The sequence below is a fragment of the Clinocottus analis genome, unplaced genomic scaffold, assembly GCF_023055335.1.
Source record: "Clinocottus analis isolate CAN_PGR_092001 unplaced genomic scaffold, fCliAna1.0.p SCAF_1, whole genome shotgun sequence".
Taxonomy (NCBI): domain Eukaryota; kingdom Metazoa; phylum Chordata; class Actinopteri; order Perciformes; family Cottidae; genus Clinocottus; species Clinocottus analis.
In genome coordinates, this window is record NW_027175820.1 from 22,842,509 (window position 1) to 22,858,278 (window position 15,770).

At 43.9% G+C, this 15,770-nt stretch overlaps 1 protein-coding gene across 2 annotated transcripts in view; it reads left to right on the plus strand.

Annotated features, from left to right (window-relative positions):
- Positions 1 to 5,854, plus strand: part of mpped2a (metallophosphoesterase domain containing 2a) — a 59,442-nt gene extending 53,588 nt beyond the window's left edge. For both annotated transcript variants that reach the window (XM_068571686.1, XM_068571697.1), the window contains exons 5-7: positions 2,187 to 2,302; positions 3,845 to 3,958; positions 4,090 to 5,854. In XM_068571686.1, the coding sequence (XP_068427787.1) occupies positions 2,187 to 2,302; positions 3,845 to 3,958; positions 4,090 to 4,208 (349 nt within the window). In that variant the 3' untranslated portion in view covers positions 4,209 to 5,854. The remainder of the gene's footprint in view (positions 1 to 2,186; positions 2,303 to 3,844; positions 3,959 to 4,089) is intronic.
- The last annotated feature ends 9,916 nt before the right edge of the window (positions 5,855 to 15,770 follow it).

The window sequence follows — 15,770 nt, forward strand, 5'->3', positions numbered from 1 at the left end:
GCATTTTCTATCCGTGAAGTGGCGAGTCTCCCCAGTAAATCCATTAGACTTCCATTAGCTCCGATTTGTGTGATTAGTTCTAATTAATCAGCGGAGTCTGTGGCCTTCACTCCCCTCCGCGCGCTCCTCACATTTCATTTTTAACCTCATTTCTCAGCTCTCCACCGAGCGAGCGAACGAGGCGGCGACCGAGCGGAGCGGATCAAAGAGAGCCTCGGCGTTCGGCCGCCGCCGCCGCCGCTTTGACGGAGTGCACAAACACGCCGCAGCGCTCCCAAACCGGACCAGCATTGTAATGCTCATTACTCTCAGCACGCCGTTTCTTTTTTGCGCTTGGTAGGGTGTTCTTAATCGGCTCTCGGCCCTCCTGTGCAACACTAAGTATTGATTAGCGCTGGAGCTTCCATCCCTCACTGTAACGAAGCCTATTGATGTTCGAGGAAACCTGATTTCCCCCCTCGGTCAAATACAATACGCGGCACCGTGCGCTTAACTGGACTCTTGCCGTCTCAAAGTAACGAGAGAGCGAACCCGGCCCAAAATCACCTTTTCATCAGCGACTCTTCTGCTGCTCTGTGCCGCCAAAAAAAAGTCCAAATGAAAGTTTTTAAAAAGATGTTCCTTTTTCGCAGTAAGTCATCTTGTATACTGAAGTATTATGTGCGATGATCTGTCTTCCTTTCCCTCTGTTGTCAGCCTTCTTCTGCCATTACAACTATTGTGATAAATGAAGGCTCAATTTATCAACCGGCCTCGACTCCATTTCTTTTTTCTCCTCTCGGGTTTTTCCCCCCCGCCCGCGCTGCCACGGCTAACCTCTCTGCACGGTTCGCTTTATTTCTTCATCTGTTTCCCCCCCCTTCCCTTCATCCATCCATCCATCCCTTCTCCCTGCTTTTTCTTTGTGTCTGCCGGGGGAAGGCTGAGATGCTGCCTGTCACCCTGAAGCTGCAGACTCCCATCCAGGCTGCCGGAGGTGGCACCGGCTGCTGTCAATCAATCTGCAGCCCGTGTAGCAGAGGGGCTGAGGGGGGGGGGGGGGGACAACGTGATGTTGGCTCCCCGCTGCTTGGAAATTTACTTATTTTAATTAGTTTTCGAAGGCCTCTGGAAGGCAGTCGTTAGACTCGATGGTGACTCTTTTGATTTCGAAGCGGCCTTCCTGTTCACGGGTCAGCGGTCCGACCAATCGCAGGTGCTCGTTTCGTTCGTGTTCACCACATGCTGCGGGTAACCTGCAAGAGTACAGCGGCGGACTGCAAATGCATGTGCTTTTATACATTTTCTTTACATGCATCCTGCATGCATTATCAGTGTTTTTAGGTTCCATGGATATAAAATTGTGTTGATTACATCCTATTGCTCAAGAACAGAATGTTTGTTTGTGATTGTCATTTCAGCATCCAGCTCTCTGTGCTGCACGATCAATTACAGAAACACAGTATTGACATCCTCCTACTGACGGTATTGCTTTAAGAAAAACAACCATATGCAAAATGACTGTCAAATAAAAGCTGGAGCGAGAGAGAGAGAGAGAGACCCACATGGAAACACACATCTACGGACTCAAATGTCACACACAAAATGGCCACAAATTATAGGCAGTGAGCGGGACTTTACACACGAGCATGCTGGGATCAATAAACCGGATCAATCCAAAAGTATTTATATATTCTGATCTGTTTTTTTCTCCTGTGATCCGTCACGGCTACACAAGCCGACTTCCTGCAGCGGCCTCGCAACATAAACCTCAAACGTTCAACAGCAAAGTTTGAATTGTTAACGTTTGTGTTACCTCTCATTTGAGGTAATAAAGCATAAATATAACCTGTAATTCTGTTTTTCCCTCTGTGTGGGTTTGGGACACAAACACCTGGCAGAGCAGCAGCCTTGTTGCTTCCTGAACACGCATCATCATCTAAATATTTAAATTCTCTTAATGAACAGTTTTTACAGCAAACAGAAGCCGGATAAAAAAAAAGCAGTAAAAGCATCTCTGCAGCTTTTTTCATAAGAAATGTCCTGCTGAAGAAAAGCTGCATGAACTCAGTGATGCATTTTGCTTCCAGAAAATCAATTTAGCTTCACGACGTAATCACGACATTAATGCGGCCTCTCTCTCTCTCTCTCTCTCTCTCTCTCTCTCTCTCCCTCTCTCGCCCTCTCTCCCTCTCTCGTCTCCGCAGGACCCCGTGGTTTAACGGCTGGGGGTTCAACCTGCCTCGGGGTCAGTCTCTGCTGGATAAATGGAACCTCGTCCCCGAAGGCATCGACATCCTGATGACCCACGGACCGCCGCTCGGTGAGTCCAATTAACCAATCACAGCCCGGGCCCTCATCACCATATCTAATGAGGTTGTCCCTCGTTATGCGGGAATCTGTTAGCGAGTCACAGGAGGCGGCGCAGCAGGCGGTGTGTGTGTGTGTGTGTGTGTGTGTGTGTGTGCGAGTGTGTGTGTAACTCCACCAGTATCTGTAGAGAAACTCCCCTCCAACACAGTCTGATTCAATATTTGTGTTTGACTGCCTGAAAAAATAAAATACATATTGTTTGGTTTTCACTACGGAGTGATTCAGTTTTCCTTCGAGTTGTTTTTTTCCCCCAGTTGTTTTTTTTTCCCTTTTGCGCCCTCCATCTGGTTTTATTGAGTGATTTCCTTTCCTCTCGCCTACGGAGCGCTGCTGTTGCTGCTGCCACTGCCGCCGCTGCTGCTACCGCTGCTGCTGCTGCCGCCGCTGAGGCCAGTTGATTGCATGGAAACTCGATTTTGCACCAGTGTGACAGACGCTGCAAACGATTGTAGAGAGAGGAGAAGAGAGGAGAGGAGAGGAGAAGAGAAGAGAGGAGAGGAGAGGAGAGGAGGTTGAAACTGTAGGGTGGCTCTCAAAAAATGGAAAGTAGGGTTAAACAACTGTGGAAGAAATGTTCATCACCCAGAATATGTTTAGATTGCTGTTCACTTCTGAAGAGAAGACTGTGAGGTTTTCACATTATGAAAGTGAGCTGGTTTTTATCTAGAAAAAGGTGCTAACATGTAAGAACTACACGTTTTGGAGACTTTTTTTTTTTTTAACCAATTGTTATCCCTGATCTTGTGTGATGGAGAGGGAATGCTGGTCCTTGATGGATGGATGGATGAATAGAAAGAAAACTTTATTAATCCCCAGTGGTGAAACTCATATGTCACCATAGACAACAACAGACTCATACAGACGACAACAGACAAGGTCCACAGTGCATGACAGACAACAAACACATTACGAGAACAAACGCCAAAAAATGCCATGAAACAAGACACATAACCGACGTAGAAAGATGCTGAATTTAAATCTAAAAACCACAACTAAAGGTGTTCATTACAAAATCTAACTGCTGCCGGGACAAAAGATCTTCTCAGTCGTTCGGTCGAACACTAACTCGTGTGTATAAACGTGTATATTTAATTATTGTTGCCACTTTACAGGACTAACCCTGTGTGGAAGTGGTCGGATCAGGAAAACTACTTCAGCATCTTGGACTAATGTATGGCAGCATGAACGAAAAACCAAATGACAGGAATCAAAACCTTGACTTCAAGATGAATACTTTCAAACAGGAATTTTGAATCTGAATTGCCGACGAAGGCGTCAAAAGTGCATTTCAGACACCTTTTATTGCAGGTGCTGCCGCTCACTGCCGCCGCTTCATTCTGACGCTCATTCATTGCAGTTCTGTTCATCCATCGCCGCTGTTGCTCAGGCGTGATGGAGGAACTTCATGAAATGTACAAACCGCAGCGGGTCTGGGTGGTCTGGGCTTTATTTCTTTCTTTTTTTTAAACGAGCCATGTGTTCGTCTGTGTAGGTTTCAGAGACTGGGTACCGAAGGAGCTGCAGCGGGTCGGCTGCGTGGAGCTGCTCAACACGGTGCAGAAGAGGGTGCGGCCCAAACTCCACGCCTTCGGAGGCATTCACGAAGGTACTGAGGGCGGGGAAAGGGGGCAGGGGGGGGGGGGTCAGAGGTCAGAAGGGTCTGAGCTCCACACCTAGAAAGTTTGAAGTGAACGAATAGTTTCCCTGTCGCTGACGTTTGCTCCTCCTCTTCCTCAGGCTACGGGATCATGACGGACGGCTACACGTCGTTCATCAACGCGTCGACCTGCACCGTCAGCTTCCAGCCCACCAACCCCCCCATCGTGTTCGACCTGCCCAACCCCTCCAGCTCCTGAGACCAGAGGCCAGGGGAGGGGGGAGGGAGGGAGGGGAGGAGGAGGGGAGGAACCATAAAAAACTACTTTTTCTTTTCTATAAATATGTCGAGTAAAAAAAGGAAAAAAAAGGACAAAAAAAATAAAAGTTCTAAGTGTTTCTTTGCAAACTTTTGGTCTTCTCTGAGCTGTCGTTGAGATTGGGAAGATTTGGAGACGAAGGGGTGGGGGGGGAGGGTGAAAGGAGAATACCGGTGTTTTTTATTGAATTTGGTTCTAGTTGTGCTCACAACGCTGCGTTTCCCGCTCAAATTTTAGTTTTCCTCGACACAGTCTCGTTCACTCCGAAGCAGTATCTTCCATAAAGAAAAGTTTGTCCAATTTTCAGCATTTTTACATCCAGTCAACTCGATGTCTACGGGAAGAAATGGAAACCTCAACCAGGAAGTAATCCCCTCCAAAATAAGTTTCCATAATGCAGGTTTTTTTAATTATTTTTCTTTTATCACAAATCAATCTGTTAGTTCGGTTTCAGGAAAATGTAACATGACGTAACCTGTTCATTCGTTTTTTAAATTAAAAATTGCAATTTCGTGATCGCAATAAATGAAAACATGAGGAATATTTACGCTCTCGTCTCGTCCGACCTTCCGTACTTCAGAACGTCACGTTTGCTTCAAAAACCCCGTTGTGACGCCGGTATTCTCCTTTTTCAGAGGGATTTTGTGGTTAAACAATCTTGCTCTTGATAAATATTGGTCAGAACTGTAAGATAAATGATGCTTTGTGAATTTGTACAATTTCTTTGTGTTTGGTTTGCATTGGCCGGACAATGGATGCCATTGTTTTATGTTGTACCATCTGATATTTTGTGTTTAGGTCTCTTTTTCTTTCTCGTCAGTTCCTCTTTTCTTAACGGCTGACTGGGACGCTGCCTTAAACTAGCTTTAATGTTCTCAGCTAGAGCCCCTCTCTCTGCGAGCTCAGAGAAAAAAGTCCTTATTTATTACCCCGCAAAACAACACCTGACTAACGCCGGGACAGAAAGCTATCAAATTACAGCCCGAAAAATTAACTTTTTAACATCCCCTACGGATTTACGACCTAATTTGGAAAATGTATGTATAAAAAAATATATATATATTATATATTCATGTTGTAAAACATCTGTACTAAAAGTCGTGTTTGACGAAGACAAAAAAAAAAAGAATCTGGTGCATTTTCTTTTTCCTGTATGCGCCTGTATGATTGACATGTTTCTTTATTAACGCTCCCATCAGAAGCTCCTCATACGTTTCTTTCATGTTTTTTTGTATCGGATGAGAGAGGAAAAACTTGTCACAATCCAACAGGAGCTGGTTGCACCCAGCGCTGCCTCAACCTGGTAAAGTTGTCCTTTAAAAGTGTAACTCTGATAGTATTTGTGTTTTATTGCTTTTTTTTCTAATTTTGCACTGTGTGTAAATGCAATCTTGCTAGCACAAAAAAAAAAAACGTTGCCAATAGTTGTCTCAACTTCGCCGCTGTAAATGCTCTTTCCGTGCTCTGTTCCTCTCTCGCTCTTTCTCTGATTGTATCCCTCTTCATGGAAATGTTAGTTCTCTCTTTTCAGTTCATTGTGATATATTTAGCTGCCTTTATATGCAAATAAAATTGCAAGATTTTTACTTATCGGTCTTGGTTTTTAATTCTTCTTTTTTTTTTACACTTGATGTTTTATTTAGTTATTTCTCCTACAGACAAAATACATCACTCAAATGGTAAGAAAAATACAAAAAAACAAACCATGCATCTGGCCAAAAGGGCCACAGAAAAAGAAAACACACACAAAATAAAGCAAGATAAAGAAAAGATATAATAATAATAATAATAATAATAATAATAATAATAATAAACCAAAACAACCATGCAACATTTTGTCAATCAAGTCAAAAAAGTTCATTCCCACTTCCAGATATGTTTTTTAATTATTTCAAATGTCTTCCAAGTCCAACTCCAACACACAAACGTGCGTTCCAGCTTTTCTCTGCAAACTGCAAAGCGTAATATAAAGTTATCGTGACCGTGTTGCTTCTTTGAAATCAGCAACATTTTTGCACGCCGTGTAAATATTGATGACGGCGGTCGTAGTTTGGGGCGGACGCAGCTGCTGCGCGCAGACACGGCCTACTTATGAGAGCCATATGTCTACAAAAAGTATATAAATGTATTCTCGTGTGCGCGGGCCGCGACCGCTGCAGGTGCTGCACCTCTACAGGCAGAACACCTGCTGGTCCTCATTGTGCCGAGGCCACGAGAGCAACATGCTTAAAAGTCTTGACCCACGGATGAATATAAAGGCGGCGGCAGCGGCAGCTCTTCCCCCGCTGCGACCCCGTAAATCAAAACCGTTAGATGTAAAACTTTTCGCACACAGTTGACCTCTCCAGCTGTGAGCTGTTTATCCCAAACGATTTGAAAATGACGGCGTAAGAACGGCAGCTCAGACGGTGGTTCGGTTGTGGAAGGCTGCTGTTTACATCACCTGCTCCACGCTGTTAGCTTACCTGCAGGGGATGAGCTGGAGGTCTTCTTCTCACTGCCCAAAACAAGAACACACCTGACGGGGTTCATATGTCTGAAGAGCAGAGACGATGCGCTCCAGTGCCGATCAATTATAACTTACATTTTACTGTAGCTACGACATTTAAAAGGACCTTAAGCAGATCAAGAGATGACTCGACATGCTTCACTCAGCGGGAGAAAATGAAAGGAAACGTGCCTTGTGCTTCTCCTCATTCATCCTCATCTATATCCTCATCTATATATATATATATATATATATCTGTATATTCACAACATCTTTGGCTCCTGGTCTGCATCCTTTCTCGCCGGTCTCATCGGGTTTCATTCCTCCTCCCAACACCAGCACATCAGATCCTTCGTAGGCCAAAAATAAAATGGGCTTGAGTCGCGGGAGGGGGGGGGGGGGGGGGGGGGGGCTCTCCCACCAACCCCCCCCCCCCTCCCTCCCTCGCTACAACATCAAAGCAACCCAACCAATTAACTATTCCCCGAAACGAGAGCAGCTAAGCGTCGACCCGCACCCACCAGACCCCCCTCCACCCCTCCCCCTCTCCCTCCCATCCCCTCTCTGCACATTACCATAATCCAGTCTAATCATATTAACATAGGCCACAGATGAGCGGGAGGAGATCTGGACCAGCCTCTCGGTGCGGACGCATACGGGTTCTTTAATGCCGCGCGCGCTACGTCTCCGTGCCGCCGCGGCGCTCCTTTGAATATCAATTATGAATTTAGACCCACTCACGCGCTAACACGCTACGTTAGCAACGGCACATGCTCACCACTGGAGTGCTAACATGCTAACAAGCGCACTGCATGTCAACATGCTAATTGATTGATACTAATTGATTCGTATTAGCGTGCTAGTTACAGTGGGAAGGAGCTATTTACTCAAGTACTGTGCTAAAGTAAATACATTATGTGTACTTCACTTGAGTACTTCTATTTCATGCTACTCTGTACTTATATTCCAGAGCCTCTATGGATATTTTAAGGCATTACTTCATTTGCCGTTTATGATTATTATTGCAAAATTTGAATATAATGATGAAATATGATGTATTATTACGAGGCAGAGTATGAAAACTTTTTATTTTAAATGCGTTTACCTAACGTGTCAGTATTTAGAATCCAGGAATATTAAATGTTCTGCCCAGTGAGTACTTTTACTTTAAGTATATACCGTATTGACGCTTATTATGTGTTGATTAATATGTTTTTACCTGTATTTAGGTGATATTACCATCATTTAATGTAAACTATAGAAGCAATGCAGGAGATCAACTCTTCCTCCATCACATTTCCTCCCGGCGACGCAGTAAAAGGTGTTTATGTTGTCGCGGGCTTCTTTTGTGAGGACAAAACAATATCATTTGTAAAAGTCCCTCTCTGTTGGTGGTAGTCTCTCTCCACCCGTCAGCCTTTCATGTCTCAGCGTCGGGACGTTTATAGCTCTGCCAAATTGCTGGCTGTATTAATTATCCTTGCCCGGGCAGCTGCTGCTGCTGCTGCCGGTGTTGTTGGGTGTTTGTCAGGTTAGCCTTCATCTGCTGCTGATGGATACGGGGCAGGACACGGTGAAGGCTGCCTCAGCACCATATCAACCTCTGTGTGTGTGTGTGTGTGTGTGTGTGTGTGTCTCACTCTGATGCCAGCCCCTCTGCATGCAGTGTTTATATGGACCTAATTGCTCGCCAGTGGTATTATTGTAATCTGGAGCTCATTTGGCCCGAGTGCAGTTGGTATGAAATAATACTCTAAATCGGAGTCATGCAGGCTCATGATTTCCATGCGCTCATCTCTCCCGTGTGGCCTTACTTAACATCTTTTTATAGTAAATATTGCATAGTGACAGTTTACATCATTCGGGAGTTAATTTACGGGCCTCAGAGCTTTCATGAAATCCACATGGACACTTTGGTGTTTAGTGTTTTTCTCTTTAGAAATGTGAACACACAACTCGTCATGTAGCCCGACCCTATAAAGTCAAACTTAATCCAATTCAATGAAAAGTTCATTGAGCGGATTGAAGAACTTTTCCTGATTATTTCCCCAGCGGAGCGGACCCGACGCCGTCGTTCCTCTTTACGTCCTGCGCTTTTAAGGAATCTCCGAGAGCTGATTGAAGTGGAGGAGAGCTGACCCTCCGACACCGCTAACAATACGTGATTATCACGAGTGGATCGGCTGAATGACGGGAGATGATTAGTACCCTGCGCTGCCTTTTCACATCGCCGCAGAGACAAAAGCCACATTTGTCTAATGGTGTATAATTTACCTCCTTCCTGATCTTCACTCTGGCGTCTCCCTTCTTTTCTTGCCGCCGCTCATTGATTAGTTTGTGTGGAGTTGAGTAAAATTAACGTAATTACAGGTGTTGGGGCAGCGTCGTCCCATTATTCACTAATCAAGAGCTGGACAATCGAAGACGTCGGTGTAGCTTTTCCTCCGACGGTTTTTAAATACTGGCCGCCATTAATATGTTTATTTACAAGATAATTAGGGCGGGGTTTGCCTTTTATTCTTCCAGATTCTACAGAATTTGTTTTACATGTGAAGGACTTAAATAGTAGCTGATGTCATTAACATGGATGCAAAGACATTTTGTGACAGCTAATCGCTAATAAATCATTAATGTCGGAAGCGAAATACTGAATTAATCGTCTTTTTCCACACGCTTCCTTTCCAGCCCCTCCTCTTTTGCCACGGTTTCCACTTCCCCTGGTCGTTGCCGTTCGTCTCCCCGTGTCCACCGGACGCTATCGGACTTGTACACCTGTTCCGAGTCACCTGACTGCCACCTGCCAATCACCCGGAGGTTCAGCCCCCACCGACAGAAAACGTTCGTTTTAGATGAAACGCAGCAGCTTCAGATTTAGTGAAAAGCGGGTAAAGACGACGAGGAAACCCTTCCGGGATCACTAAGCGGCGGGTCGATGCGAGTCTAAACCTAAACAGGCAGCGAACAGCCGCGCGGTGCAGAGGTCAATACTTCATTAATGTCTGATTAATGTCTTCAAGCTGATTAATTCAATCCAGCCCTTTATTACACGGTGTGTGTTAATAGGAGCGAAGGAGTCGCTCAGCAGGAGACGCTGTCTGCCATATGGGGGAGCATCATGTCTGCATGGGTGCAGCAGGAGGAGCCCGAGGAGGCCGACCGCGGCACCACGCAGCAAATCTGCATTCACGTACACCAAATGACTTTCTCACTTATGGAATGTGTTTCATAACTTTGAGGTGATTTTTTTGGGTTTGAAAACCCTGCAAAGTGATGCTAATTTCATTCTGAATGTATTGATGAAGCCTAACAATGTCACCATTCATTTAAAATGGCTCTTGGTATTGAATAAAACTGCAATATCATTATGAACATCTCACACGGCCAAATGACTGAATTCTGCTGCTGATGCTAAAAACTACAGATTTCCCGTTAAGGATTCCCAAATGCAGGAGAGGACATGTGGGGCAGGAAGCGTTGCCCTTATATGGTATCATGAGGGGGGATTCATTATGCTTATGCTCATTTTCACACAGGTGCCATCATGTTTACGCTGGTTACAGGAAGTCAGGAGCGTTTGCTGAATCTGACCTGGTACACACGAAAAGTACTTTAAAGTTAAGATACGAATACAAAAATGCTCTTTCATGAGGCCCGATGTGTTTTTGCGACAATGTTATGGCAATAAATGAATAAACTACGTTTAAGTATGTTTAGGAACTTTTATACACATTCTTTATTACATCTGGATATTAATATTCTTTTTTACTGCTAATTTTTAATCTGTTTTGTTATAGTTAAGTATGTTTAAATACTTTTATACTGGTGCAATATCCACTACATTTAAGTACTTTTATACACGTTCTTTATTCCATCTGGGTGAAAAGCAGTTTAGTAAACTACTGTATTTAACTACAATTATGAGGTATTTAACATATTTCCATGTAATACTTCTTATTCCTCTATGTGTACTTAATGTTTTGTTAGTCTGCTCTTTGTCTGCGCTGCATTTTAAACGCAGAGCTTACTTGTTATGGAGTATTGTACTTCCTCCATCATTGTGAGTTTAAATCAAGGAAAAAAAAAACACTTATTATTAAATTGTGGCGCAACGCAGCCATCACATAAAAGCAAAGTAAACACAACTTAATTCCTGGGCCCCACGCGGCATTTCTTTGCTGCAAATAAAATGAAAAATTGATGAGAGCCAGCAGCGTAAGAGGAGGATTTTTCCTTTAATCCTGTGAAACAGTCAGTTGGCGCCAGTGTTTCTTCTTATACCCCGATGACGCAAACCCCTGGCACACACACACACACACACACACACACACATATATGTGCTCTCAGGCTCACTCCGACGCACTACAGCTGTTATAGCTGGCACACGGTGTCAATTGTGTTTGCCCTGGGAGTTAACAGCAGCCACTCGACAGGAGACGCCGCCTCGCCCTCGGCCCCTCTGCCTTCGCATGACAAAAGATCTGCTTCTCTCTCGCCGGCGGAGGCTTAATTGAGTCTGATAACCTCGGTGTCACAGTTGTTTACCCAGCCGCTCTCCCATTTTCCACCACGCGGAGAGGATTTGAATACCTCTGACCAGTGAAAGCATGTGAAATCTCCACAAGGGTGAAGGAGGAGGTTTCTCTTGGGTAGCGCTTCGCTTCGCGGCGTCAATGCGAAGCAGGACTCGAAAAGATGCGCGCGACAATGCTAACGGACTTAACCTTGTCCCGCGCGCGCGAAGAAGTGGTATATGTGAGATTTTGACGTGTGCGAGTGCATCAGTCGATGTTTATGCTCGCGTCTTTGAGATTGGAGACAGAGCGAGGATTAAATCATCTATCTCTTCGTGTGAGCTTTGAGGTCAAAGTGTGACGATGTCAAAACCTGCAACTTAACTCGAGTGTAATCAAAGACCGCCGGACGGCGGGCGGCGAGCGTCCTCGGCCCTGCAGCCCGTGGCGGAGTGAAAGCCAGAAGTAAGCAAGCAAAGTCTTTCATAGTTTCCTAATTTATGTTGTTTATATGTATTTTTTTTTACTTTTAAACTGTTTTAAGATAAGATAATAAGGGGTGCAGGAAAAAATCAATACAGTATAGTATCGCGATATTTTGCGTGCCGATATTGTATCGATACATTGAAGCCAAGTATTGATCTTTTATTTAATCAATTCGAAAAAGTTTTTGGTCCGAGAATAATAAAATGAATTTATTTTTTGTTGACAAAGTTTTCCTTTGGGGACAAATTGCGGTTGAAAAAAAGTTAATAAATCGCGATACTCAATGTATCGCAGTATCGTGATAATATCGTATCGGGAGTTAAGTATTGTGACAATATCGTTTAGTGGGACCTCTGGTGATTCCCACTGCTAAAGATAATCCTTTATTAGTCCACCAGTGGGGAAATTACAGGATTACAGCAGCACTGCTCACAAGTAAATAAGAAAAGAATATTAACAATAAAAAAAAGAATATTAAATATACAGATGGAATAAATAATTTGTATGAAAGTACTACTTAAACGTAGTGAATTTTGCACTTTATTATTATTCACTTCATGTTGGACAAAAGATAAACATACTTTCAATCTTCTGTATGTTTGCACAGATGAAAAATTGACAATAAAACCGACTTTGACTTTGACAAATGAGTTACATTTTTCATTTCTCAAGTATTTTCATAACAACATGGCCTTCTGAGCTAAGTGCCGAGTGAGAATGGATAAATGAGTGAACACGCGCGTTGCTTTTGTTTTTCAATGGTTGCAACAGTGAATGAAGGCCGACCCGGCTTCACAGGAAATGTGTTGATCCTTCTGTTCATTGTCTCGATCACCAGGTGATGTTTGACATCCTGGAAACATCTTTCAAACGCACACACGTCTAGACACTTTCTGTCTGCTTTTTCTCTGGAATCGCTTCTTTTTTTTAATGAGCTAATATTTGTTCAGGAAGTGCAGTTAGTGACAGTGTGGGCTCCTCGACAAGAGTAGCGGCCGGACTTAGCATACAAAATAATATCTACGAGTAAAGAAAATGTTTTACAAGCACCTGAAAGACCTGTAGAGTTGTGTGCTGCTCTCCTTGTGTGTGTAACTTGGTACACAATTCAGCAGGAAGCCAAACTCCATTTAAATGAATACGGGAGTCAGGAAGTAGCCTCCGAGCTGCTTTATTGTGCAGCACCGACGCACACGCTTCAAATGAGAATAAAAACAAACAGAAGAACACAATGAGCAAGATGTTTATGAATTAGACCGTACAGATTGAACTTTATTTAGCTCTTACGCTTCTGTAGCAGTCAAATTTATAGCATAACGACAACTAGCTACAGATACACAATTACCCTTACAAATATACTTCGATATCACTAAAATACTATTCTGTAGTCTATGCTTAAACAAATACTTACAGACTACACTTTCAGAGGCGTAAACGCACGATGGATGGCAGCGGATGATTTTCAGAGACCATCTCTTTAAAACTAGCACATGTTGCTAACTTCCTGTCCCTGTTTCATAGCGCATGTCAAAATAAAAGCACATGAACAACCAAAAAGGACCCAGAACAAGTAGTCCGCTCAGACATTTGACTGGACAATCAAGTTTTTTAGGACTGTTTTAAATTCCTGTTTGAGTAGTTGTGTAATCTACGATGAGCGTGATCGTATTCATCCAACTGCAGCGCCAACAGCTTTCTAGATGATGTCGCTGGTATAAAATGAACGGCACATTTTTTTCTGAAAGTTTGAAAAGTCTACTAATTGCTTTTTTCGTGTGTGTGTGTGTGTGTGTGTTGTGTCTCTTAGGTGCTGATCAGAGTATCCAGCTGAAGGTTGGCTCCCACCTGGAGCCACCTCTGTGTCTCGGTGCTGTGGCCTCGAGTTTGAAATCATTTAATTATCCACGATTCTTTTTTTGTTGTTGTGACGAGGCGTGTAGGTGCACGGCCTCCTGTAATTGAATGACCTTCTGTGTAATTACTGTCTTTGTGAGCGCCAGAGAGATGACAAGGGTATCCCTGTCTCATTGAAAACGTAGGTGCGCAACAAACTTTTGCTGCCGCGAACGTGGCAACTAACTCCAACGTTAAGTTTTATTATTAGAATTATTAAAGGGCAGAGGGAGCGTTAGAAAACGCACCCAGTGACAAAAAATAAGATGATCCAGAGCAGCAGAAAAAATATATTTTCAACCACCACGTACGCTATAGAATATTTCCACCGCTGTCCTTGCCGCCAGACGACCCTTTTTGATGGGGATCTGATGCCGTCTGCTCTTTTGTCAACCACCAGACTCCATGTACATATTGGTCCCATGCCATTACTCCTTTATGTTTAATTGTTCAGATTTGACACCATAAGGAACACCACTGGGAAGTAATAATGAACCGGCACTTGAAGGCCCAGTGTGTTTCATTTTGAAGAATCTATATATACATATATATACCTTTTTTACGTCACCTGAAGGCCACTATAGTTCTCGGAAAGGACACGAAAGGGAGGAGTTAGCGGAGGGGTATTCAGTCGGTTGCAATCTGCACCCTCACCACTAGATGCCACTAAATCACACACTGAAGCTTTAAGCTTGTTAGTTTATTTGGGGGGAAAAACACCAAGCTGAGGGGGGAAATATTAAGCATCTGCTTACTGTCTGTGTGATGTACACAACTCTCCTGAACCGGCAGAGAAGGTCAAGTTGTCTTTGTTCTCTGACTAATTAAATCTCTAGTAATTATGGCGCCGCAGAGGATGTCAGGAATAAAATAGATGAGGAGAGATTCAGGAGCCGAGTTGATCTGTACGAATGCGGGCAACATTTATCACATATTTCATGAAGCCGAAGGGGTGCGATGAGGAGAATGAGCCTCGTTCACCAAGCTCAACGTTAGGTTCACGGGCAGCAGAGAGAGCGCGAGCTTGAAGGGTTGAAGAAGCGTTCGTCATTGTTCTTGTTGCTACGCGACTCACTAATTAGCTGTGAAACAAAGGGGATCGGGTTAAGAATAAAAAAAATGGATACGAGGAGGTGAAGTATTTGCTCTACTTGCTCCTGATTCAGAGGTTGAGAAGCTCCTGCTGACCCCGAAGAACCAATCAAATGTGATTGGTGGGATTTTCAAGTTGACCACGTGCTAAAAAAAATGTGATTTTGAGTTGTGTTTCCTCCGTTTTTCTCTCAGATTCCTGCTCTTCCGACACAAGAGTTCACACATCCCTGAGATAATTGCTCTTTCTACTCGGCCTATATACCTTTCACATTCAAATCAATACTTCCAACACGACTACAGCCTTCATATTTCTGTGCACAACAGATAATTTGTCTGGTTCCGGTGGCAATAATCTGACTTTAGGGGAGGTAAAGTTCCCTCTCCTGATGAGGAAACGATAAACTCCTCCGAGCTAACGTGATAACACGATAACATCACACAGATGACGGATGGTATTGATTTATTATGTCGACTTCATAATGACAAATACTGTTCACCTGGGAGACATGGGCTCCTATTTATCTTCATCTTGCCTAATATGCAGTTTAAACCTCTGTGGGCGACAGCGGACCTCTGATGAATGAGCGCGTCGTGGGAGATAAGGGGAGGAGCAGCAGGATGGAGGCCCGGGACAAGCGGCGCTGCACTTTTCCTCCAAAGTGATGCCATCGGTTGAGGTTTTGTCTCCAGTGGCAGATGGGGAGGAAGGACGTCCCGGCCTATTCCCACGTATGAAACATTCAAATTCTCTCACTTTTCTCATCAGCATAAGGTGTTTAAAACTTCATCCACACACTGAATCTAAACCAGGGATATTACATCACTAGATGGCTACATTTATAGTGTGTTGAAATGTATGTCTCCGTTGTTTTAATTGTATTTATTTTGTCCATACTCTTTCCCACCTTTCTCAGTCACCTGACTCCTCACTGCTCACCTGTTTCCACTTTCCCTCATCCTGCGATATAAAACCAGCCTATTGCCACTTACTCCCTGCCAGATTGTCATTGTTGTATTGTGCATGGCTTG